The sequence below is a fragment of the Mirounga angustirostris genome, unplaced genomic scaffold, assembly GCF_029215605.1.
Source record: "Mirounga angustirostris isolate CCGP_5_RB_7025 unplaced genomic scaffold, mMirAng1.0.hap1 SCAF_15, whole genome shotgun sequence".
Classification (NCBI taxonomy): Eukaryota; Metazoa; Chordata; class Mammalia; order Carnivora; family Phocidae; genus Mirounga; species Mirounga angustirostris.
This window is the reverse complement of record NW_026991723.1, coordinates 86425310-86450827: the sequence shown is the minus strand read 5'-3', so window position 1 is coordinate 86450827 and position 25518 is coordinate 86425310. Positions and strand designations below refer to the sequence as shown.

The following is a 25518-nucleotide window of genomic DNA, read 5'->3' as shown; positions in this document are numbered from 1 at the left end:
GCACCCTCTACCACCACGCATGCATTCACTCGGCCGCCGCTCCAGACCTGCTTCCACTGGCGGTAGGTGGAGAACTCCTGGGAGGGGATGAAGACGCTGAGTTTGAAGATGGACTTCAGCTCGGCGGGAAGGCCCTTGGACTCGAAGTACTGGAACTCGGTCTGGGTCTCCCCGATGAGCGGCACATACAGGCACAGGCAGAGCATGCTGACGGGGAGCCGGGCGCGCGGGCCGCCGCGGAGCCAGGGAATGCTGCCCGGGCCGCACGCTCGCTCCAGAGGAGCCGGGGCGCAGCTGTCATCGGCTGCTCAGGCCCTGCTCTTTTACTTAACTGAGAAAAGCCGGCCCAGGGGAAGTCCTGCCCACAGCCAATGAGCGCCGGCCCCGTGAGGAGGCGGCGATTGCTCAAGTGGAGGGGTGTAAAGATCAGGACTGACGTCACGGGCGCCCCGACTTAACTCTTCGGAAGCTGGCCGCGGGAGAGTGCTGCCCCAACGAACCTTCACCCTCCGCTGCCAAGCCCTCCAGATGAACAAACAGCCCTCAGCATGTTTTTCCACAAGGTCCCCAAACGCGTCACCCAATACAATGGTTTTCTCCCCTTAGGAAATCATTCCCAACAGAAAAATCAGTGGATGTACAGACTGAGTCCATGCTTCCTGGAAAGGGGCCCAGTTTAGCTGTGAGGGTACAAGTCGGCAGGGGCTGCCTGGGAGCCGAGTGCCCAGCCATCCTGGAAGTGGCCCCATGTCGGCGGGCTCCCGTTCATTCATCTGCCAGGGAGCTGTCCCGGAGCTGGCTGAGCCCTGGACTTGGCCTTCCAGCTGGCGCCAGTGACCTTTTCCAGGCCACTCTGCAATGTGATCACCTCAGAAGCAACCCATTCCCCTGTAGGCTTCCCCTGGGGGTCCTGCAAGCACCCAGGAGCTGACACCATGGGGTCAGAAAGGACCGTCACTAAAGGTGGTTGTGGGGAGGGATTCCCCAGAAGCATTACTCTGGGGTCAGCTGGGCCCTCACATAAGACTCCAGATAGCCTTCAGAGCCCACTCTCAGAACACTTCAAAGTTTGGTATAGTGCAAGCTTTCTGGCCTAGGTCTGTGCTATTCAGGAGGGAAGTTTTAAATTTTAAATTAATTAAATGAAATTAAAAATTCAGGTCCTGAGTTGTGTGACCACATTTCAGGTACTCCACAGCCACATGGACTCACTGAACATTTCCATCACCCATAAAGTTCTATCGGGCAACACGGCTTCAGAACACCGCTTTGACGTGAGGATAAGAGAAAAATCTCAGGTCCTGGAAAGTCAGGTTTGGGTCATCACCTAAGGGTGAGCCTCTCCAGCTCAGCCTACCATCTCCACATCATCCCTTCCCCACGGGAAATGTCAGGAGATTCGTGCTGAGGAGGCAGACCGCGTCACAAAGACGTTCCTTCTACAGTGCACCACTTCCTAATATAGACTAAGTCTCACTACCAGGATGGATAAAAATGGATGGTTATAATTTGGAAATCACCAAAAGTAAAATGAATTTCTTCGCTAAAAAGCTTTTTGTTAAGAACTAGAAAAAAGGATTTTAAAATAAGGTGTTGGGTGGGGCACCTGGGTGGCTCAGTCAGTTAAGCATCTGCCTTCAGCTCAGATCATGATCCCAGGGACCTGGGACAGAGCCCCGCATTGGGCTCCCTGGGTCTGCTTCTCCCTTTCTCTCCCCCTCTGCCTCTCCCCCCTGCTTGCACTCGCTCTCTCAAATAAATAAAATCTTAAAAAAAAAAAAAAGATGTTGATGCTTAAATACAGCATTATGAAACATTTATTGACTTACATGACATTTCAGCCCTTCCAAAAGAGATTTGATGATGAGTCTGTAAAGACAGGTCTTGGACTACACTGGGGAGGATCCGATGAGGAATCCGGAGACAGCTTGGATTATCCCGATTTCTGCTCAGCCTCCACCTAAGTCCATGACAGTCATCTATCTCTTCAACTGCCCCCATCCAGAATTTCTGGTTCAGGGCTGTGTTCATGTACAACTTATCTCTGCTACTGGGGTCCTTGAAGGCAGGAGGCTATGGTTTTGAACCTTTGTACCCTGACTTGGTCATGGAGGGTGCGGATATAAATAGCCTCTGAATGAGTGAAGCCAGTGGCAGGCCTTTAAGACCCCAGGAAACAAACACGACCACTCTTGATGAAGACCTAAAGTATGTTTTTCTGAGTGTCTGCACTCGTCAGAGTATTTTATCCATCTCAACAAGATCATGTATTATTTTTATTTTATTTTATTTTTATTTATTTTTTTTAAAGATTTTTATTTATTTGAGAGAGAGAATGAGAGAGAGAGAGCATGAGAGGGGGGAGGGTCAGAGGGAGAAGCAGACTCCCTGCGGGGCAGGGAGCCCGATGAGGGACTCGATCCTGGGACTCCAGGATCATGACCTGAGCCGAAGGCAGTCGCTTAACCAACTGAGCCACCCAGGTGCCCCTATTATTTTTATTTTAAAGGAGGTTTATATGTAGGGGCACCTGGGTGGCTCAGTCGATTAAGCGTCTGCCTTCAGCTCAGGCCATGATCTCAGGGCTCTCTGCTCAGTGGGGAGCCTGCTTCTCCCTGTCACTCTCCCTCTCCGTCTGTGCTCTCGCCATCTCTCAAATAAGTAAATAAAATCTTAGGAAAAAAAAAAGTAGGTTCACATTTATAGGGGCACCTGGCTGGCTTAGTCGGTAGAGCAAGCAACTCTTGATCTCGGGGTCGTGAGTTTGAGCCCCATGTTGTGTGGAGAGATTACTTAAAAATAAAATTAAAAGGGCGCCTGGGTGGCTCAGTTGGTTAAGCGACTGCCTTTGGCTCCAGTCATGATCCCGGGATCCTGGGATCAAGTCCCACATCAGGCTTCCCCAGGGAGCCTGCTTCTCCCTCTCCCTCTGCCTGCCACCCCCCCTGTTTGTGCTCTCTGTCAAATAAAATCTTTAAAAAATAAAATTTTAAAAAAGGAGGTTCACATTTATAAATAAAAGAGCTACATTCTGAAATGCTGATCTTCCTTTGTTAAATTATTCATATTTGCATCTGAAACGAAAATAAGAGAGATGCTGAAGTATCTCATTTCAGTGATGACTGCAGTCATTCTAATACAGTATGGCAAACGTTTTGACTGAAAAAAATAAGTTGTTTAACTTGGAGATGTTTGTTTCCTAATAAAGTGCATTTTTCAAATAATTTTGGTAAACATAACTGTACCACTGAATTTTTCTCTGTGTACTATTGAGTTTTCTGATGTATTTATAGAACTAACACAAGAAGAGGTTCGAAGACAATACCAAATAAAAGTGAAACCTACATTCTATACTTTGTGGGAAACTTACTAAAGCATTATCAGATGGGGCGCCTGGGTGGCTCAGTCGGTTAAGCGTCTGCCTTCCGCTCAGGTCATGATCCCAGGGTCCTGGGATTGAGCCCCACATCGGGCTCCCTGCTCCTCAGGAAGTCTGCTTCTCCCTCTCCCACTCCCCCTGCTGTGTTCCTTCTCTCTCTGTCAAATAAATAAATAAAATCTTAAAAAAAAAAAAAAAGCATTATCAGATAAGAGCAACTGTTTTCTAGAAAAAAACAGGATGAAATCCTGATTATAACAAAGCTCATTACTCCACAGACCGATGGTATCATGGGGTCAAGAAACGTCCTCCGAAAAGCCCTGCGTGTGCTTGTCAAAATATTATTTTACAATGCTAACGTTAGTTCTATTCCAACATTAATTTTAAGGGTTCCAATGTATTTGTATTGTGCAACTGAGATGGAGTCCAACAGAATGTCTTCATTGGACAAACCTGAATTGGTGTTTGCTTATTTAAACCACCCCTCCCTCCTGAGTCTCACAGGTCTTGCGGAATTCCACTTGCACAAAGAAACTGGAAATTCTGTCCAAGTGAGCCAACCTCTAGGCACCTGGGATCCGCGGTAAGTGCTGTATCCCTGGGGTTATAGACAGTGGGGCCCAGAGGGGCTCCTCGGGTCGCCCTTTAATCTGAGATGAGCAAAGAGACTTGGAGAGGTGACCTGGTTCGCCCAGGCCCCAGAACCTGTTGGCAGCAGGGCTGAGCCTCACCCAGGACCCAGCTCTTGTTACATCCATGTAAAATGGCACCCAAACCTGATACTGCCAATAAGATTTTAAACTCGGTTTCCAAAGAAAGCCTGTAAGCTTGACGCGGAGAATTACAGTAAGCAATACTTCATATTGAGAGGTGGCAGGTGTGTGGGAAAGGTGAGACCCGAGCAGGTTCAGGCTCAGGCTTAGCTAGAAAACAACACAAAAGCCGATCTGTGTTACAGCTTCTGACCATGCAGAGGGGAAATACCAGTAAGAAAGATTAAAGCAAGGTTCGCGTTCGGTTCCTCACAATTCACACCAGCTCACGGTGTCCTGTGTTGTCCCTCTCCTCATCCTGCTGGCTACCATTCTTTTCTGCTCTTTTTGCTTATTCTAATTTTGTGACCCAGATCTACTTTCGCTGCTCTCTTCTGATGTCCGTTCCTGTGACAACTGCATGCAGAAGCAATGACAGCAACTCTAGATCCCTGAGGATCTAGTGCTATCGGATTCCATTTCCTCCGTTAAGGTAGAAGTTCCTCTTCCAGGCAGCATCCTGTCCCCCTCAAATCCGCCAATGCCACCACAAGTCGTCCCCGTTCTACCAGGCTGGCTCATGCCCCAGAACAGGTGCTTCCCGTAAGTGCCAAATACCATGAGTAAGAACAGGGCAGGTAGAGTACCTTTGGGAGTGAAACATTAGGTCATAAGGTATCTCCCCCCTCCCCTGCAATGACTCAGACCAAGCCAAAAATATTAATATGTGAAGGAGCCCTGCCAGCATCCGGCTCTTCTAGCCCCACCCACCTGGAAGGCTCTCGAACCTCACTGGCTGCTGCAGCCGGGGTGTCGTTTGATGATCGGGTTGCCATGACAGCCCAGGGCAGCCGGTTCCGATGAAACCTGCCTACACTTGGCAATTAGACACACAATGAGCAAAATTCTCTGAGCTTCTGAGAAGATGGCCCCTCAGGATTTGCGAGCTTGAATGCCGCTGAGGGTGCCTCTTACTCCACACTAAGGCTTTCGTCTCCAACTGCAGATTAACTGTAAGACAAAGGTAAAGGGGAACACTGGAACAGTTCCTAGAATAAAAGCCTGCAGGAACCTGACTCACTAGCAGACATATTTCAATGGGGGAAATGAGAGCAAAACAAAGTAGTGCGGCTGGAGAACTGGGAAGCTGAGGACCAAGGGAGATGTGTCTATAAGGTTTCCGCAGCGTTCTCCTGAGGGAGACAGCGAGGCCAGGTCCCCTTGGCCAGGGATCACAAACGCCAAACCCCACCTCTCAGTCACTGCAGCCAGCAGGCAAGGCCACACGCTGCGAAAACACGCTATTCCGACTGTCAGTTTATCCACAGAAATGCTCCTGCTAGTCCCAGGTCTCGTTTGTTTGTTTGTTTTTTTAAAGATTTTATTTATTTGACAGAGCGAGAGAGCACAAGCAGAGGGCAAGGGAGAAGCAGGTTCCTCGCTGAGCAGGGAGCTCGATGCGGGGCTCCATCCCAGGACCCTGGGATCATGACCTGAGCCGAAGGCAGATGCTTAACCATCGGTGCCCCCCAGGTCTTGGTTTATCTGCTTTTAAAGAGTCCACACGGCCCAGATGGGCTTGCTTTCTTGCTTCAAACCGAACCGGCTGATCTGTCTCCCTCCTGGGGCTGCCTCCCCCCACTCCCCCTCTAGCTGCTCTCTCTCTCTCTCGGGGAGAGCAGGTTCATGAAAGCTGTGGGTCTCTGGCTCAGCCCCATGGCCCCTAACTGGCAGGCCAGGAGTGAAGCTGTTCAGAACAGAAAGTCCTGATGTGAGGCCACCCCCGGGGAGGGCTGGCAAGAGGTGCCAGGATGAGTTTGGGAAATGGAGCAGTTTAATTATTAAAGTCCAAAGTAGGTGAATTTAAAAGGGAGCCAGCCAATCCCTTGATCCCTGAAGCAGGTCTGGAAATCAGAAAGCTCCTCACAAAGAAGAGCACCACTGCCATTTCTGAGCTCATCCCAAGATGACAGAAAGGTAGAAAGTGACATAGCTTGAAGCAGACCTCAGAACACAGACTCTGAGATCCATGCTGACCAGGATGAGCAGGGGTGGGGTGGGGGGGGTGTGGGGGAACAGATGGTCAGACAGACAGACACACACGGACACTGAGGCTTCTCCCCAAGCTCACACCTCAACGCCCACAGAAGCCGTGGCATCAGAAGTCCCTCCCACTCAGCAAAGGATAACCAAACATTTATTATTTGATGAAGCAATTCAATTCAAGCAACATTTTGGGGGAATCTACAATGTGCCAGACACAGGGCAGAACCTCTTTCCCTCTTCTAGTTGATTTTTATCCCAAGGAGAATAGATTCAAAATAACCCAAACTCAGGAGGTCAGCAAGGTCGCTCCTAGCGCAGGCAGGAGAAATCCCGGACAAACTGCGCTTTCCATTCTAATCCCAAGAACGCGACAGGTCCCATTAAAACTGCTTTCTTAAGGTAAAGTGAGGCAGGTACAGGGCAAAGTTCCAAACAGATTAGGGGTGGAATCTCACCTCTACCCTCCATAACTGTTTAATCCTGGGCAAATTACTCAACCTTTCTGCACCTGTTTCCTCATCCATGAAATGGGGGTGTTACCACTTACCTTGGCTCTCGGGAAGATGAGGTGAAATAACCCACACTCAGAGCATGAGATGAACGGAAGGCTCTGGCACTCAGCAGACCCGCAGACCCACGAGGGGTACCGGCCTCTGTACCTTGAGACTCCACCCTTTCCTCTGACTCCTCCTCCCACTGCCTTCCTTGCAGACCCAAAGGCAAGGGGTCTGACCTTAGGGATGCAGGACAGGCTGGCCCTCCGCAGCTCCAGGCAGTTGGGTTCAACTTTGAAGATCCTCCCTGCATTGTTCAGACAGGCTAAGACCTAAGACACACTTATCGTTTGTCTCTTCCTCTCAACTGGCTCTCTGGGGTCAAACTGACAAATCCTAAGGTAAATCCTCTATTGCCTTCAACCTTCCTTCCCCAAATGGCCACACCAAAGCAGTCATGGTAGGGTGATAAAGCTTTTACCGTGGCCACAGGAAGATTCTAGATTGAAGACTTGGGCTTCTTCATTGTCTAACACTTCTGCCCTCCAGCCTCCAGTACCAAACTGATTGATTTCTAAGTCCTCTCTTCCTCCCCACACTCCAGTTTTTTCCAGGAAACCGATCCTAGACCAGCCCCTAAAGTAGGAGGTCCTCTTGAGGTTACCATTACCTTAGGAAACTGCTCTGCAGGTCCAACCACCAGCAAAATGGTGGGTCTCTTTTCCGTGGCCTCAGCCCTTCCGTCCTGTTTCCCCAAAAAGCTTGACATCTGGTCTCCCCGAGCTGGAGCCGGGGTGCCTCTGACTTCATTATTGTTCCCCTCTCTGGAGCCTTGGCACCCAGCCCTAGGGAGAAAGCTAGACAGAAAATGCCACAGCATCTGCAGCATCACGGCTTCCTCCCAATGTCGCCGGCGGTGACTGTCACTTTTGAGGAGGGATGTGACCACAATACCAAGGATCTCTGGCTACACGGTTGCTCGGACGGCTAGCCTGGGGAGTTGTAAAGCTGGAAGCTCTGCATGCAGTGGCTGTTTCCTGCTTTTTCCAATTTGCTAGCACTGCTGTCCTGCCTGGCCTGAGAAGTAGCTCACTCTCCGAGAGCCCCCGCGGCCAGGGCTGCTGGCAATGAGAGCAGCTGGAGCTTCTTCAGTAAAAACTCACTTTTGCCCGTGGACGGTGATCAAATGTGTGGCTTTTTTCAAAAAGGAAAAAGCAATAGCCCAACTGATCTCTCCTGGAGGCAGAAGCAACTTGGAGCTCCCAATTATTCAGCAGTCCTCGCTCCACTAATGATCATCACACCAGCGAGGACCCGAGCACCCCGACCGCATTCTCACTGCAGCAGGGCGCGGCCAATCACCTCGGCCGACACTACGGAGTTCATTATCCCAACCAGCAACGTCCCTCCAATCACAGGCGGCCGATCCCCTGCATGCAGCCGACGGTTCTGCAGGGAGGTGCTGATGGCAACCTCCAGCGAGCCTCCCGGCTCACACAATCCTCCCTGCACTGCAGCCGCGCAGGAGCCCCACTTCCTCCTCTCCGCCTGCTTGTTTCCGGGACAACGTTCACCATCAAGGTTAACCTCATCAAGAGACCCTGGCATCACTTCTAGCACATCTAGCAACACTCTTCTTTGCTCCATTATCCCATTCTCTCCAACCGTGTGGAACACAATGCACGCCAGACCAGCTACTCATTCTCCCGTCTTCCTCTACACCATGAGCTGCTTGGGGACGGGGACCAAGTCACACATCTTTCTACCGCAAGGACCCAGAACCAGGCACAGATGAAGTCTGTAGACTGGACTGAGTTGATGATCATGAATAAAAGGGAATTAATCTTTGGTCATCTGTTTCTTAATTTACTAGCTGACAAACGCAGTGACCAGTATCCCTCACAAAAGTAACCCTTTGATACGGTGTTCACAGCCATTATTTTAAAAACACAAACATTGGGGGCGCCTGGGTGGCACAGTCAGTTGAGCATCCTGACTCTTGGTTTCGGTTCAGGTGGTGATCTCAGGGTCGTGAGATCGAGCCCTGCAATAGGCTCTGTGCTCGGTGCGGAGTGAGGCTTGGGACTCTCTCTCCCTCTGCCCCTCCCTGCCCAAAATAAATAAATAAATAAATCTTAACACACACACACACACACACACACACACAAGCACGAGATAAGTTTCAAAACATGTGTTGGAGAGAGTGGAGGGAAACCTGCACCCTCACACTCTGCTATAAGAGCGTATTTCAGTACAACCTCTCCAAAGTGTCAGTCAGTCCCGGCTTTCCAACATGTTAAAAGCACAAAGCCTTTGACACAGCAATTCCACTTTTAGCAATTTATCCTGCAGATATATTTGCACACGTGGGAAATCACATATACATTTATATGATACATATGTGATAAAATATAAGGATATTACATTTTATCAAGCAGCCTTGCTTATAATAGTGCAAGTCTGCAAACAACTTCAAGCCCTTTACAAGAGAAGTGGGGAAGATTCTGGCACACCCATACAGTGGAACCCTAGAATGAGGCATCTCTATCTACTGTTACGGGATGACTTGAAAATATCTTTTTAAGGATGCCTGGGTGGCTCAGTCATTAAGCATGATCCCAGGGTCCTGGGATCGAGTCCCGCATCTGGCCCCCTCCTCAGCAGGGAGTCTGCTTCTCCCTCTGCCTGCCGCTCCCCCTGCTTGTGCATGCACTCTCTCTCTCTCTCTCACAAATAAATAAAATCTTTAAAAATATATGTATATCTTTTTAAATGAGAAAAGCAAGGTGCAGAAGAAAGGGGACAATATGCTGCCATTGATTTTTCAGTGCGTATGTAACAGATATCTCTGGAAAGACACACTAAATATTGAAGAGATGGTTTGGGGCCCTTGGCAGTTTGAGGGGAGAAAGGCAGGTGGGAGATTTATTTTCAATGAATAGCCTTAGATCTTGTGAAACTGAATCATGCGCATGTATGACCAGGGACGCATACATATGTACATACATACACTTACTTAAAAAGAAAACATGAGAAGTGAAAGCAAGATGGCCAAGCTTGGTCTGAAAGCTGAGGGGTCAGTGTCAGTTGCCCTCTCACTGGACAAAGAATGACCTCATCTCGAAGCAGTTCTGTGCATTGACTAGATGTATAGTCTTTAGAGTCAGAGCCCAGGTTTAAATCCTGGCCATCACTTACTCGTTTTGTGAATGGTCTTGATCAAGTTACTTTAGTTCTCTGTACTTTAATATCTGTATGTGCAAAATGGGGATAGTAAAAGAACTGTATTGTTACTTCATAGAATTGGTTAAAGACTAAATTAGGTAATTCTCTCCCTCTGCCTCTTCCCGCACTGTCTCTGTCTCTAATAAATAATTAAATGTTAAGAAAAAGGAGAACAGTACATATTAGTTATTTTATTTTTTAAAAGGTTTTTATTTTTAAGTAATCTCTACACCCAACATAGGGCTTGAACTCACAATCCGGAGATCAAGAGTTGCATGCTCTACTGACTGAGCCAACCAGGCGCCCCCATACTAGCTATTTTATTACCATTATCTAGAAAATGATTGTGAGTTCATGCAATTAAGTAGTTTTAATACCGAAGAAGAGTCAGCCCAGAGCCCCAAACCCTAAACAAGTAATCCTTTCATGAAGATGGATCTTGTTTTTAGACCCTGAGGGTCTGGTGAATTGGGCATGGTGGTGTTTTGGGCTCCCATCTGCAAACACAAGAGAAATCCCTTAGGTAGTAGATTACTGGCGTTTCATTTAATGGACTCTTCCATCCCACAGAACTGAGTAAAATCTCGGGGGCTTCCAGCCAAGATGGAATAACAGGGACTGATTCCCCTTTCTGCCCATAGGGAACAAAAGACAGTGACTCCAGAGAGATCCACGCAAATGAGGCAGGCCCTGCAACTGCCCCAGCTCCCTGGCTGGTTTCTCCAGGCTACAGCACAGGGAGTGGGTACCCAGGCAGAGCCCAGCAGTCCCCTCATGCTGAAGGCAAGGGGCTTGGTGGGCCAGGGAGGCCAGGGCAGCCAGAGCAGGACCAACTACCGGGGAGGAAGGAACTGCACAGACAGCAAGCTCTGAGGAGCCGCTGAAGGTGCTCTAGAATCATGATGCATGCATGTGAGGAAACTGCCCGATGGTGGCAAAACAACCATCCAAAGGCATCCTGTTCCCACCAGCCAGAGAGGAAAAACTTCATAATCTAGGGAGGGTCAGGAAGGGTTTGTAGAGGGCTTTGCCTCAGTAGTGGGGCAAAACTGGACCTAGGCTAAATGCTGTTCTGGCCCCACAAATAAAGCTTTAAGCAGCAAGCCCTGAAAGGGTCAGATGGTTTCCAAATAACTGAATTCTAGAAAAAAGCTCAAGAATATTCATAGGAATATGAGAATATCTAGCACCCAGCAAGATAAAATCCAATAAAAAAAATTAACAGGAATGCAAAGAAGCAGGAAATGACCCATAATGAGGACAGAAATCAAGCAGCTGAAACTGACCCAGAAATGACGTGCATTGGATGCCTGGATGGGTCAGCCGGTTAAGCGTCTGCCTTTGTTTGGCTCAGGTCATGATCCCAGGGTCCTGGGATTAAGCCCTGCATCAGGCTCCTTGCTCAGCTCCCCCGGCTTGTGTTCTCTCTCTCTGACAAATACATAAATAAAATCGTGTAAAAAAAGAAAAAAGGAAATGATGTGTATGATAGAATATTAAAAGTCATAATGGTATTCCACATGCTCAAGAGCTAACAGAAAGCTCTAACACGTTAAATAGATACACTGCAGATACTCTAGATGAAAATTACGATGTCTGAGATGAAAAACACACTGGCAGACTAGACAACGCAAAAGAAAAAAACTGATGAACTTGAAGACAAAGCAATAGAAACTTTCCAAAATGAATGAGAGAAAAAACAAAGCAAAACAAAATAATGAACAGAGCATTAGTGAGCTGTGGGACAACCACTAACACGTTAATACGAACTAGAGCTCATGAAGGTAGGGACAGAAAAAACATTTAAAGACATAATAGCTAGATTTTTTTCCCCCAAATTCATTAAAAACTACAAATCCACAGATCCAAGAAACTCAACAAACCCCAAGCATAAGAAATATAAAACAAACTACATCAAGTTAAATTTCCGAAAACCAGGGATAAAGAGGAATATCTTAAAATCAGATAGAGAAAAAAGACCCAATACATTCAGAGGAACAAAGATAAGAATGACAGGGGACTTCCCATCAGAAACTGTTACCCCAGAAAAACACCTTCCACAAGAAAGGCAAAATAAAAACTTTTCAGGCTTATGAAAGCTGAAATTATTTATCACCAGCAGATTTGCATTACAAGAAATGCTAAAGGAGTCCTTCAGGTAGAAGGAAAACCTAGATTCACACAAGGAATGATGAGCACCAGAGATGGTAACTGTAGGTAAATATAAAGGACTTTTTTCTTGTTATTTAAATCTCTTTAAAAGATAATTAAAGCAAAACAATGTATTGTGGGTTTATGACATATATAGAAGTAAAAATGTATGAGAACTATAGCACAAAAGCTGGGAAAGTATGAGAGTACGAAAGCCGTACAAAAGTACAGTTGGGGGGCACTTGGGTGGCTCAGATGGTTAAGCGTCTGCCTTCCACTCAGGTCATGATCCCAGGGTCCTAGGAGCAAGTCCCATATTGGGCTCCTTGCTCAGCAGGGAGCCTGCTTCTCCCTCTGCCTGCCCCTGCTTGTGCTCTCTCTGACAAAAGCTTAAAAAAAAAAGAGAGAATAGAAACGAAAGTATCATTGGGGGGTGCCTTGGTGGCTCAGAAGGTGGAAGCGTCTGCCTTCAGCTCAGGTCATGATCTCCAGGTCCTGGAATGAACTCCATGTGGGGCTCCCAGTTCAGCAGGGAGTCTGCTTCTCCCTCTGCCTCTCTCCCCTGCTCCTGCTCTCTCTCTCTCTCAAATGAGTAAATAAAATCTTTAAAAATATTTTAAAAAGAAAGTACAGTTGGTCCTTGAACAACGCAGAAGGTTGAGGCACCAACCTCTAACAGTCAAAAATCCACTTTTGATTCCCCAAAACTTAATAGCCTACTGCTGACCAGAAGCTTTACCGGTAACATCAACAGTTGATCAACACATATTTTGGATGATATATGTATCATATACTGTAGTGTTACAATAAAGCTAGAGAAAAGCAAATGTTATTAAGAAAATCACAGGGGGGTGCCTGGGTGGCTCAGATGGCTGGGCATCTGCCTTTGGCTCCGGGTAGCAATCTCTGGGTCCTGGGATTGAGCCCCACATTGGGCTCCTGGCTGGCTTGGCAGGGAGCCTGCTTCTCCCTCTCCCTCTGCCTCTCCATGTGCTTGTGTGCTCTCTCTCAAATGAATGAATAAAATCTTTAAAAAAAAAAGAGGAAAGAAAAAAGAAACAAAAACGAAAATCATAAGGAAGAGAATACATTTACAGTACCGTACTGTATTTATTTTTTTCAAAAAAATCCACTTAGAACTGGACCTGCGCAATTCAAACCTATCTTGTTCAAGGGTCAACTGTATACTAAGATTCTTTTTTTTTTTTTTTTAAAGATTTTATTTATTTATTTGAGAGAGAGAGCATGAGAGGGGGGAGGGTTATAGGGAGAAGCAGACTCCCTGCTGAGCAGGAAGCCCGATGTGGGACTCGATCCTGGGACTCCAGGATCATGACCTGAGCCGAAGGCAGTTGCTTAACCAACTGAGCCACCCAGGCACCCTATACTAAGATTCTTAAACTATTTAATATAGTACCAGTTAAGGTAAGCTGTGATAAGTTAAAGATCTGTGTGTATATATATATATATATACACTGGACCTGCTTATATATATATATATATATATATATATATATACACTGGACCTGCTCCTAGGACCCTGCTTTAATATATATATGTGTATATATATATGTGTGTATATATGTATTATAATCCCTAAAGCTACCATAGGAGAGAGAGAGTTGGCTTGTAAGCCAAGGAAAGAGACAAAATGGAATCATCATACTCAGCTGACCCAAAAGAAGGCAGAAAGAAAGGGAATAAAGAATAGATGAGACACATAGAAAACAAACAGCCAATTAAAAAACAAATAGCAAGATGGTAGATTCAAACCCAACCGTATCAATAACAACAGTATAGATAAGTGGTCTAACATCCCATTTAAAAGGTAGAGAATGTCAGATTGGATTAAAAAGGTTAAGATCTAGCTCTATGTTGCCTATAAGAAACATATTTTAAATATAGAGGTACCGGGCGCCTGGGTGGCTCAGTTGGTTAAGCGACTGCCTTCGGCTCAGGTCATGATCCCGGAGTCCTGGGATCGAGTCCCACATCGGGTTCCCGGCTCAGCGGGGAGCCTGCTTCTCCCTCTGACCCTATCCCCTCTCATGCTGTTTCTCTCTCTCTCTCAAATAAATAAATAAATAAATAAAATCTAAAAAAAATATATATATATAGAGAGAGAGAGAGAGAGGTACCAATAGGTTAAAAATAAAAGAAAGGACAAAGATATACCATGTTCCTATTAATCCAAAGAAAAGTGGAGTGGCTATATGGTATCAGACAAAGTAGATTTCAGAGCAAAGAATGTTATCACGGGCATTTCATAATGATAAAAGGGTCAGTGCATCCAGAGGACATAACAATCCTAAATGTTCTCGTACCACATTACAAAGCCTTAAAAATACACAAAGCAAAACCAACAATCCTGCAAGGAAAAGGAGACAAATCCACAATTACAGTCAGGGATCCTAACGCCCTTCTCTGAATAATTGGTAGGACAAGAAGACAGAAAGTCACTAAGGACACAGAAGACTTGGGCAACATCATTAACCACCTTGACCTACCTGGCAATTCTAAGGCGCTCTCTCCATGAGGACCAGAATGCTCATTCTTTTCAAGTATACACTGAACAGATTCTGGCTCCCAAAACAAGTCTCACTAAATTTAAAAGGATTCAACGTGTGCAGAATCTGGTTTTTGACCACGATGGAATTAAATTAGAAATCAATGACAGAAAGACACCTGGAAAATAGTGAAATGTCTGGAAACTAAATAACCCAACTCTAAATAATCCATGCATCAAAGAAGAACTCAGAAGAGAAATTAGAAAGTATGTCGAATGGTGTGAAAGCAGAACGCATAAAAAGTTGTGGCTTGCAGCTGAAGCAGTACGTAGAAGGGAAAGCCCGTACTAGAAAAGACCTCAAATCTATGCCTTCAATTTCCCCCAAGAAAGCAGAAAAGAACAAAGTAAACCCAGACTAAGCAGAAGAAAGGAAATAAATGAGGCAAGGGAGTGACCAAGCCTTATTTATCTTAAAATCTGCACCGAAGACCAAGATCCACGAAAACTTGTTCAATTGCATACTTTGCCGATACTGTTATTCTGAAGCACCTTCTCTTGTATCTTTGGTTTCCTTGTGGGTTAATGTAGTACCTCTCCTTCCTCACATCACACCATCACCTAAACCAGTGATTCTCTGGGGGACCATTAGTTTCTTTTGCGTTACAATCAATTCCTATAATACAACTCACCCACACTTTTTCTGGCTATGAAAGATTGCCCGTAGCCAGAGACCAGGAAGGCAAGGGTAACCCTCCTGTAGCTGTTGCTTGTACACATCAACAGAACCTGGTTAAGATAGGATAATGGCCAGCAGAAGTCACCCACTCTTCCAAGAATCCAGGAAACTGACTTGCTGGATCAAGCAGGATCTCTGGTCCTTTGCAGAGAAAATTCGAGATTCTAATGGAATGGCCGCCCAGTGGGAGCCCATTCCAAATTACCCTGAGGAATTGCCCAGGGTGCAAAAGCCCCAGGGCAGCGCACAGAAGGACAACTGGAAATTCCTGAGGAGTCTTATGACAACAAGGGAGAAAGATCTCCCGTGACGGACTCCAAGGCGATGATCCATGACTCATGTCTATCAGTCTAATTACCTACTACCTATCTTAGAATTATTACCGTTCAGAAGAGCTGTAGTCAAAGGGAAGACTATTAACGCTTCTTAAAAATAAATTATTTATTTATATATTTATATATTTATTGATTGATTGACTGACTGACTGCACAGGGGGTGGGGTAGAGGGAGAAGAATTGCAAGCAGACTCCAAGCTGAACGCCGAGCCCGATCTCGCAACCCTATCATGACCTGAGTCAAAACCAAGAGTTGGATGCTTAACCGACTGAGCCACCCAAGCACCCCAACACTTCTATTTTTAACTGAAAAATGATGCTAGATTTTCTTTGACAGAAAGCCAGACTGATCTGCTTTGAAATGAGGACTGGCTGGGCCAAGTAGGTTATATGGAGACAAGGAGACGGAGCCAGGCACATCGGTTGGCAGCAATGAAACCAAGGCATCGAAGATGACCATTCTACAATGATGAAGGTGAAATCCCCCAGTTTATTTCCATTTTAGGAAGTAGAACCAAAAAAAACCTAGCTTCAGTAAAAAGTCCCCAAAGGAAACTCTTCTGACTGTGGGAAAGAGAAGTGCACTTTGGAGAAAACTCTTGGGAGGGCTTCTGTCTACTCCTGGTGAACAGCCAGTCCCCATCAAAGCCCAGGTTCAAGGTCAATGCCTACTAAGATGTCTTTCTCTTTTCTCTAAAAGAAAGGTAGGAGCATACAAAATTAACCCAAGTATGGGATTTTGAGATGCGACACGTAATTTAAAGGTCTGCAGAAGCACTATGCCACATAGAAACATGGCATGATTTTTGTGTGTGTGCTTTTAGAAGTGCATGATTCTCCTTCAGACCAGACGGGTGCCTAGCGTTAAGGGGGAGGGAAAGAATGTGGTATTGAGGCCAGCAGGTAAAAACCCAATCACCTAAAATGATCACAAATTTCTCAACCAATCCAAAATTGACCAGGGGGAGCCAAACCCACTGGCACACATTGAGCCTACTTCTGCAGCCACTTTATCCTTATTCACACTTTCCCTTCTCCCCCTCGAAAAGGCAAGCCAGCAGATTTATTATTAAAGCAACACTAAATGTTTTCAGTTTCTTTTTTTTTTAATGTTTTATTTATTTATTCATGAGAGTCAGAGAGAGAGAGAGAGAGAGAGGCAGAGGCAGAGGGAGAGGGAGAAGCAGACTCCCCGCCTAGCAGGGAGCCCGATGCGGGACTCGATCCCAGGACCCTGGGATCATGACCTGAGCCGAAGGCAGATGCTTAACCATCTGAGCCACCCAGGCGCTCTGTTTTCAGTTTCTTAAAGCTGGTTTCAGGATCACAGTCTACAACTGAGATCAAATGAACAGTGCAAAAATAGCTCTCCCTTGCTGCTAGCTCTGTGCTGAGCGGACTGCAGAGAAGAGCCAGGACAGGGGTGTGAAACCCACCCCTCAGCTGCCTTAGCAAAGCGCATCAGAGCTGCTGAGGGTGTGAAAGGCAGCCCCGAGAATTGTGTGTGAGCATAACTGGTTTATATCAAGGTAGTTCTTAGAAACAATTCCGAAAGGGCATTTTTTTTTTTTTAGCTATAGATTTATTAGATGCTATCTTTACTCCTTATGCAGGTTAAAGAAGAGCCTCCAGCAAAAGAATATACCCCCGATGTGACTGAAAAAAGGAAAGTTAACTGTGTCCATAAATGCGTCGCTACGGGGTGCTCCAGGGGCCTTACCTTCCCCCCTCTAGTGCATCTGCAGGACCCTGGACAAGTCGTTTTAGCCTCTCTGGGCTGCCAAGCGGGCAGACTGAACTGGACAAACCTTGGAAACCTTTCCAGTTCTAACATCATATAAATGCAGACTCAGCCTCGAGGCGGTAACCAAAAAAATGACAGCAGCAACGTTTTGCATATGCGGGACGGGAAAAGGCCAACAACTGAATGAAGGTGGGTGCTGTGGCTGGCGGGTTTTAACCCATAGCACTATTCAATTGTGCCACACCTATAGTCAAGATTGCAGTCTGTGCTCCTAAACTCTCCTCTGCCCGCCCCCCCTTTTTCACCACTGGCATTTCAATGTTTTTGAGAATTTTCCCACACAATATAGGTGGTTTTCTTTGTGTTTTGGTAAGAGTCACATCAGACTCCAGCCGAGGAGGGATGGCTGGAGGAGAGAAGGCACGAGGCCAGGGTTGACAGTAAGAGCTAGAAAGGCTTTACAAAAGCAACATCAGGAACAGGGACAGCCACCATCTCCAGTTTACCCTTTGGCCCTAGAAAATGAGTCATGACTCCACCTCCTTTCCAAGCTTCCTAGCCTAGAGTTTAAAGCAGATAAGAAGCTCCTTGGGCTCTACCTTTGTTGTTCATTTATTTACTTTAAAGGAAGGTGCACCTTTAAAACAACTTTGTTTTTGTTTTTGTTTTAGGTATTGTGTTGAATCTTTTATATCCCATATTTGGGAAGGGTGTGCCTATCATTTGAGTCACTGCTTCCTGAGCACCATCAGGGGTCCTAAAACGCTGAGCTGGTGTTATACACATGTAAGTCAATGTCATAAACTGTGAAAATAAAAGTTGCAAAGTCTTGAGGGCTGGTGAAGTATCTACAGCCATAGAAGCAAGGAGGCAGGGTATGCTGAGCTAAATCGGGCAGAGTCAAAATCCTGGGCTCGGCTACTGCCTTTGCCTCCAGCTAGCCTGACTTCTGGGTCTCAGTTGCGCTTCTGCAAAATAATGAGGCTGGTGAGCTCATCTCCGAAGGTCTGAAGTCAGCTCCACTTGAAGTTTCCATTTTCACAACTTCAAAGTGAGCTTCAGATTTGAGAAAAGGCCATCCATGGCTCACGAAATGGGCAACAGGCTTGTGAGAGCCCATAAGGGCTTGGTTCCGTCCAGGGAAATATTTGGGCCAAAGACATCCTTTTTTTTTTTTTTTTTTTTTTTTTTTTTCAGATTGAGGGACAAGCTGACTCCGGGCTGAGCACAGAGCCCGGGGTGGGGAGCCGGTGGCCTCGATCCCATGACCCTGAGATCATGACCTGAGCCCGAGTCGGACAATTAACTAACTGAGCTGCCCAGCCGCTCGGGGCCAAAGACATCCTCTGGTGTAGAGTGACTACTCCTTCAGTAACTTTTTAGAGATCTCCTGCTAACAGGGTTTCTTTGTTTCCATCTTCCTAATGTCTGTAGGGCACAAACTTTCCACAACCTAAACTTGTCCTCCCAAACTGCCGAAGGCCCTCCCAGCTGACAGGAGACTGCCCTCCCTGGGTGCTACACAACCTTTATCACCCAGGCCCGCCCGACATTCTCCTTCCTTCTGTTCCACTCTTCACCCAAACCATCTGGGGAAAAACTGTAGATGATTAGAACCAATTCTGGGCATCTTATTTCGAAGACTCCGTGGGCGTAAAAGTCACTTTGTGTTGAACACCCAGGTGTTAGACACTGTGCTAGGCTCTTTATATACTTTGTCTAATTTAATCCCACAGCCACCTTAGGAAGCAGTTATTCATACCGCCATGTTTCTGACAAGGAAACTAAGGCGTGGGTGCGCCTGGGTGGCTCAGTCATTAAGCGTCTGCCTTCAGCTCAGGTCATGATCCCAGGGTCCTGGGATCAAGCCCCACGTCCGGCTCCCTGCTCCGCGGGGAAGCCTGCTTCTCCCTCTCCCACTCCTCCTGCTTGTGTTCCCTCTCTCGCTGTCTCTCTCTCTGTCAAATAAAAAAATAAAATCTTTAAAACAAACAAACAAACAAACAAACTTGGAGCTCTTACCTCCCCAGCCATTTAAAAAAAAAAAAGGAAACTAAGACGTGGAGAGGTTGAGTAACGTGCTCAAGGTCACATGGCTGGCAAGCAGCAGAAATAGTATTGGAACCCAGGTTTATACCACAGATCCTGTACTGGGGTTTTTGTTGTCATTTTTAAGTTAATTTATTTATTTAAGTAATCTCTACACTCAACAGGGGGCTCCATCTCATGAGCCCAAGGTCAAGAGTCGCATGCTCTTCTGACTGAGCCAGCCAGGTGCGCCCCTGTATTGGGTTTTTGAAAGCGGTTTTGTTGAGATAAAATCCACACCCATACAAATCACCCATTTATACAACTCAATGGCTTTTAGTATCCTCACAGATATATGCGACCATCACCATGGTCAACTGTAGAACATTTTCTCACCTCAAAGAGAAACCCCAAGCCCTTCAGTTATCATCTTCCTATCTCCTCCCCTCCCCTCCCAGGCCTAAGCAACCAACCACTAGTCTACTTTGTCTTTACAGCTTTCCCTATTCTGGACTTCCATATAAATGGATCATGTGATACTTGGTCTTTGTGACTGACTTCTTTGACTTAGTGTAATGTTTCCAAGGGAAGTCTATACTCCCTGGACATCCTGCCTCAGATGAGGGACCCCAAAAGGTATGGACAGCATATCATGGGAGAAATGCATGATGAAACCTGTTTTGAGCAGCAGCAGAGATTATAGGAAGCTAAGATAGCAGTTTTCAGATACTGTCTGACATAAGAAAGAGTTCACAATGACCCCAACTAGGTCCACAATGGAATGGTCTGTGGAGGATGCTACAGGAGGAAAGCTCCCCACGCTAGGTGTGAGGCTGGCCTATGACCTTCGCTGACCCTTGCAAGACTAAATTCTTTGATTCGGCCAAGTTCACATTAGTATAAGAAGAAGTGGTTAAAAATGAAAAGTCTGCCCAGACTTAGTTTAACCAGACTAGTCCTATATGGATAAGGACAGTTTTGTTCGTTAGATTTATCCTGGGGCTGTACTCAGCAGGACTAGAAATGAATACCGGCAAGTTCTTGTTTCTCTCAATCCCCTGCGATTTCTGTGAAGCTTCAACAATTAATGACTCCTTTAACATCAAAGGAATCCATCCAGCTGAAGCTCCAGATCAGGCCCACTCTGGTACATTCCCACTTACCATTTCGTCTTAGGATCGGGGAACCTGATTCCACCTTTCCAAATACCAATTAATTTAAAAAACCCTTCTAGCTGACTTGACAATTCTTCAAGCCAGGAACCAATTTTGCAACAATAAAACACTATTAGTTTAATATATGAATTCAATGCAATCTGCGAATAGCATTTTTCTTTTTTCTAATAGGCCATTATATTTTACCAAATGTTGTCTATCCCTTTTCTATGAAAAGGCTCTTTGTTCTGCAGATGATCTTACCTAAGTCTGGGCTATTTAGGTAAGCACCTTCCCCACAAATGGCCAGACATTTAAAAAGGATAGAGTTCAACAGCACTGTCTGATTAAGCAATACCAACTTGACATTAATGATCTTCTATTCAGTTATTTCAAGTTAACAGAGATTGCCTCACGTATAGGCCAAGGAGAATAAGGGCAGGGCGGATTCTCGTTCTTTGATAAGATAATCTCCAGATAATCTTGAAATCTATTTTGGGAATAACAGATGTGGTTCTAACTGGATCTTTCTCAAGTTCTTCCCAAAGCCCAGGCTGGAACTCTGCGTGTCCCTCGGAAACTATACAACTGGTGGTAGTTATAGAGTGGAGCAGGAATCAGTTCTGGTTGCTCCTTTGGTGTAATTCCTTAGTGGCCAAATGAGTTTTGAGGCTGTTTTACTGTCTTTCTGGACCTCTGCTCCTTCCTCCGTAAAATGGGGGTGAAAAAGGTCCTGCTTCCTTCACAAAGTTATTGTGGAGCTCAAATTCAATGGCACAGGTGCATGTCTTTGAAGGAGCAAACTCGACCATCTTCTAGAATCCTCACCTGCATTAAACACCAGTCCTGTAAGAGGGCCCATGAGCCTCAGCTAAAAGGACAACTGTTCACATGTCATACAGCTGTGTTCTTTCTCTAATTGGCCGCCGGAGTTCTAGCCTAGGTTTTAAATTTGTTTTAAAACAAAGATTGGGGCGCCTGGGTGGCTCAACTGGTTAAGCGACTGCCTTCGGCTCAGGTCATGATCCTGGAGTTCCTGGATCGAGTCCCGCATCGGGCTCCCTGCTTGGCAGGGAGTCTGCTTTGCCCTCTGACCCTATCCCCTCTCATGTGTTCTCTCTCATTCTCTCTCTCTCAAATAAATAAATAAAATCTTAAAAAAAATAAATAAATAAAACAAAGATTGAGTTTGGTCACATGAAACTGCCTTAACTAGTCAATCTATAATTAGCTCCAGCTGAAGCCTCAACTCCCAAAGTCACCACCGGTATCGTCATCTCTTTTCTTTCTTTAATAAGCCCTGCCCCTCTTTTGTCCCAGGACGGGCTTCCGGCTCACGTGCCCTTCACAAAGAAAATTTCCCTGACGGGCTGCCTTGGGTTTCTCTGCCCACTTCCATTTTAAGTAAATTTTCCTCAACTGTCCCAATTTCTTCCAAAAGAAAGGCAGGTGCCCTAAACTGCTGGTTCGTGTCTAAAGAAAACCTGCCTTGACCTGTTGTAGGCCAGCCCGAGGATCTGTGTGGTCACATGGCCTGGGTTCACACCACCCACCGATAAGCACTCACAGTGGGTTCCTGCGCAAACCCTAGCATCTCGGACTGGTCCTCTGGGTCTCAGGAAGCAGCTACCAAAGTTTGATGTTGTGTTTTTCAATGCCTATTCCCACAGCAGATGACCCATTTCAAACCGAAGGGCCCCCACATTCTCTTTTGGCTTTGTTAGTTCTGCCAAACTGTAGCACTGCTTTTTCTGTGTGTAGCTAATACTGATAGAATTTCAACAGGAAGTGGTATGGGGGGTTCATGAGGGAGGGTGTCTTCCTGTGGCCCAGTTATTTACAAAAGGCAGGTTCACTAATACTTCAACGACATTTGCCACAGGACTAGCTTGTTTATAAATGAATAAAATGGATCATCCCCAATTTCTCTCAAGCTGTACAATAATTTAACTCATTTTTAAAAGCCGAGTTGTAGAAATCAAATCCACACTAACTCCACACACCAAAAGAATGATAAAGAATTGTTTCATATCACAGAACTGAGATCAGTCACAGAGTCAAGGATTTTAGAGCCAATGTGACCCCAAGGGGCAAAGCTCCCTTTGGTTAATTAAACAACTTCCTTTTAACACTGGAAAGAAAAATGATCACTTTCTCCTTATTTGCCCTTACAGATTTACTGCAAAAAAAAAAAAAAAAAAAAAGGATGAGCATCAATATCAGATGTTATCATGAATCACAGTTGAGGCACAAAGCATGTATAAATACTGAATAACACCTGCAGCCAAATGCCCTTGATGTGTCTGGCAGCATATGTCAAGTGGGTGGGTTCACAAAAGCAGAAAGGTTCACCTAGGCTCACACTTCACTGAGCCCCTAAAGCACAGACCCTCTGAGTTTAGCCATCTTATCTTTCCAGGAGACTTATTCATCAGATATGTATGGAAAAAGATCTAGGGGTGCCTGGGTGGCTCAGACAGTTAAGTGTCTGCCTTCCACTCAGGTCATGATCTCTGGGTCCTAGGATAGAGCCCTACCTTGGGCTCCCTGCTTAGCCGGGAGTCTGCTTCTCCCTCTGCCTCTCCCCCCTGCTCGTGCTCTCTCTCTCAGATGAATAATAAAATCTTTAAAAAGAATATCTAGCTCACAACACTTATTTTGTGTAAAATGCAGAAAAAAAAAAATCTTAAACTTGTCTCTAAGCCTCTTGGACTTGGCCAAAGATTCTATCTTACATAGTGTTACTCTAGGTCTTCTAGGCTGATCGCAAGTTAAATACTTTAGATGTTAATCAAATATACTGTGGGCAGGAGTTAAAAACACCTGAGACACATCCACCTGACCAACACATGGGTTCAAATTCACTGGTGTTTGATCAGATTCTTCTCATACTTGGCTATGAGAGATTCTCTAACTGTTCTATGTTTAAATGAACCAAACAAACTCAGAAGAGAAACAGGTTACTAGGTAAAGTACTCGGAAGTTCTAGCCCAGGCTGGAAATCAAGTTAAGCCACAATAAATGAAAGCTAGCAAGCCGGGCTGGGGAAACAGCAGGGGAGATGGAAGGGGAAGGGATAAGCCTCTGCTTCAGGTTCTTATAAAGAAAGGACAGCACTTCCCTTTCTGGCAGACCTAGGTGGCCATTCTCTGTCCCCCCCATCCCTCTTGGCCAAAGCCCACTCCAGGATAGGAGTAACAATATCCCTTCCTAGGTGTGCAACACTTTCCCGTTTAGGAAGAATTTCCCCCCCTGGCTTCTTTCACTTTAGATCACGATCCCATCTTCTGGATAAGCATGTTAATGGGGATGAGCCTAAACCATGAGAACTGTCAGTCCTCACCCACTTCCTCACAGATCTGCCTGCAACCCCAGTTCCCATTTTTGCTACTCCCACATGCTTCTCAGAGGAACAGATCAGGGCCCACGGCTGGCATGGAAACAAGAAGGGAAGGGAGCGGTGCCGCTGAAAAATGCATGAAATAGTCATTGCGGGGTAGGGGAGGGCATCGAGTTTAGCTTGGAGGTCAGGAGGTGACAAAAGGCAACTCCGGAGACTTGGCCTTCTACTTTGGGGAAAGCCTGAGCAAAAAAGGGCTATCCGCCCACCGGACAGCCCTAGAGAGTGTCCACCTGTGCCTACGAAGAGCCTTTTCCCCCCAGACCAAGCGCCCACAGAGGTCAAAAAGCAGCTCCACTCCCACCAGGGCATACATGGGGCGTCCCTCCCAGTCCAAGAGGCCGTCCACCACACCTGCCACGCTCCAAGGGGCTGCTCAAGAAGCCGGGTCGTTCAGACCTATCACCAAGCAGCCCAGACCTGTCACCCGGACCGCCCGGAGGAGCTGGGGCGCGAAGGGGCCCCCTCCCAGCCCGCGCGGACTGTGCGCGCCGCCTACCCGGAGCTCGCCCTCGGTGCGGTGCAGTCCCAGGCGCCGCAGCCCCACGGCCAAGTCGTTGACACACAGGCCGCCGTCGCGGTTGACGTCGAGAGTCTGGAAGAGGCTCCACAGGCGCAGCCGGTGGTCCGGGCCCCCGCAGACGGCGCCTCCGCACGGGTCCACGGACGCCGGCGACGAGGCGGACGACGAGGCGGCGGCGGCTGCGTCCGGCGGCGGGGAAGCCACGCAGCGGCACAACACACTGCTCACCATCGGGCGCGAGGCAGGGGCGCCGGGCGCGGGGCGGGGGCGGCTGGCCAGCGGGGAGAACGCGGAAGACACGCGGCAGTCCCCAGACGGCGAGCGCGGGCTGCTAGAAGCCGGCAAGTTGGCGGGAGGGGCCGCTTCCGGGAGCCCCGCCCCGCCGCCCGCCCCCTCGTTGGTCACGCCCCCATGAGGGCCTCCAGCCAGTCACAGGCCTGGACGGCCACCCGGCCGGGGCGGAGCCTCCTCGAGGACCGCCCACACCGCCCCGGGCGGCTTGGATCAATGGAGAAGGCGGGGCGATCCCTGCTCAGTCTACGGCCGATTCAAACTGAAGGAGGCGGGGATTGGCTGAGCTGGGCCGGAGAGAGGAAATCACGCCGCGATAGGCAGAAGTTCTGTGATTAGCAGGCGGAAGGCCCCGTGTCCAGTTTCTATTGAGAAACGCTGTTTAGACTGAGGAATCGTAAGGATGGGAGGAGCGGTCCTGTACAGAGACATCGTAGTGTCCGGTGGGAAATAGGATTTGTGTGAGGAGCAACTGTGAGCTGCGGCTGCGATGCAGCGTTTGCTCCCGTGAGTGGAATTAAAAATTAATTGGCCAATGGCTCAAGGCCGAAAGCACTCAGGTATCCTCAGGAGGCCAGGTTTTGGTACTCTTAACTCCCTAAACTACCAATAAAATAGCTGAATTTAACGGCGTAATACTCGTAATGCTGACGATTGAAGGACAGAACAGTTTTCCAATGGAAGTGAATAAAGGCAGGTGGGCGCCGCGCTCTGAAGCGACAGACACACTTTTAGACCAATGACCAGGCCA

The 25518-nt window shown here is 46.9% G+C and overlaps 1 protein-coding gene across 7 annotated transcripts in view; it reads right to left on the bottom strand.

Moving 5' to 3' along the window:
• The window catches only part of SLC25A25 (solute carrier family 25 member 25), a 35513-nt gene extending 10701 nt beyond the window's left edge, over positions 1–24812 (bottom strand). The window contains exon 1 of one of the 7 annotated variants that reach the window (XM_064579614.1): positions 24453–24812. In XM_064579614.1, coding sequence (XP_064435684.1) covers positions 24453–24707 — 255 coding nt within the window. In that variant the 5' untranslated portion in view covers positions 24708–24812. Of the gene's footprint in view, positions 1–4; positions 881–7341; positions 7774–24452 lie in introns of those variants that run through there. The other 6 variants (XM_045883223.3, XM_045883224.3, XM_045883228.3 and 3 more) reach the window with 6 other exon arrangements.
• Positions 24813–25518: the final 706 nt, after the last annotated feature.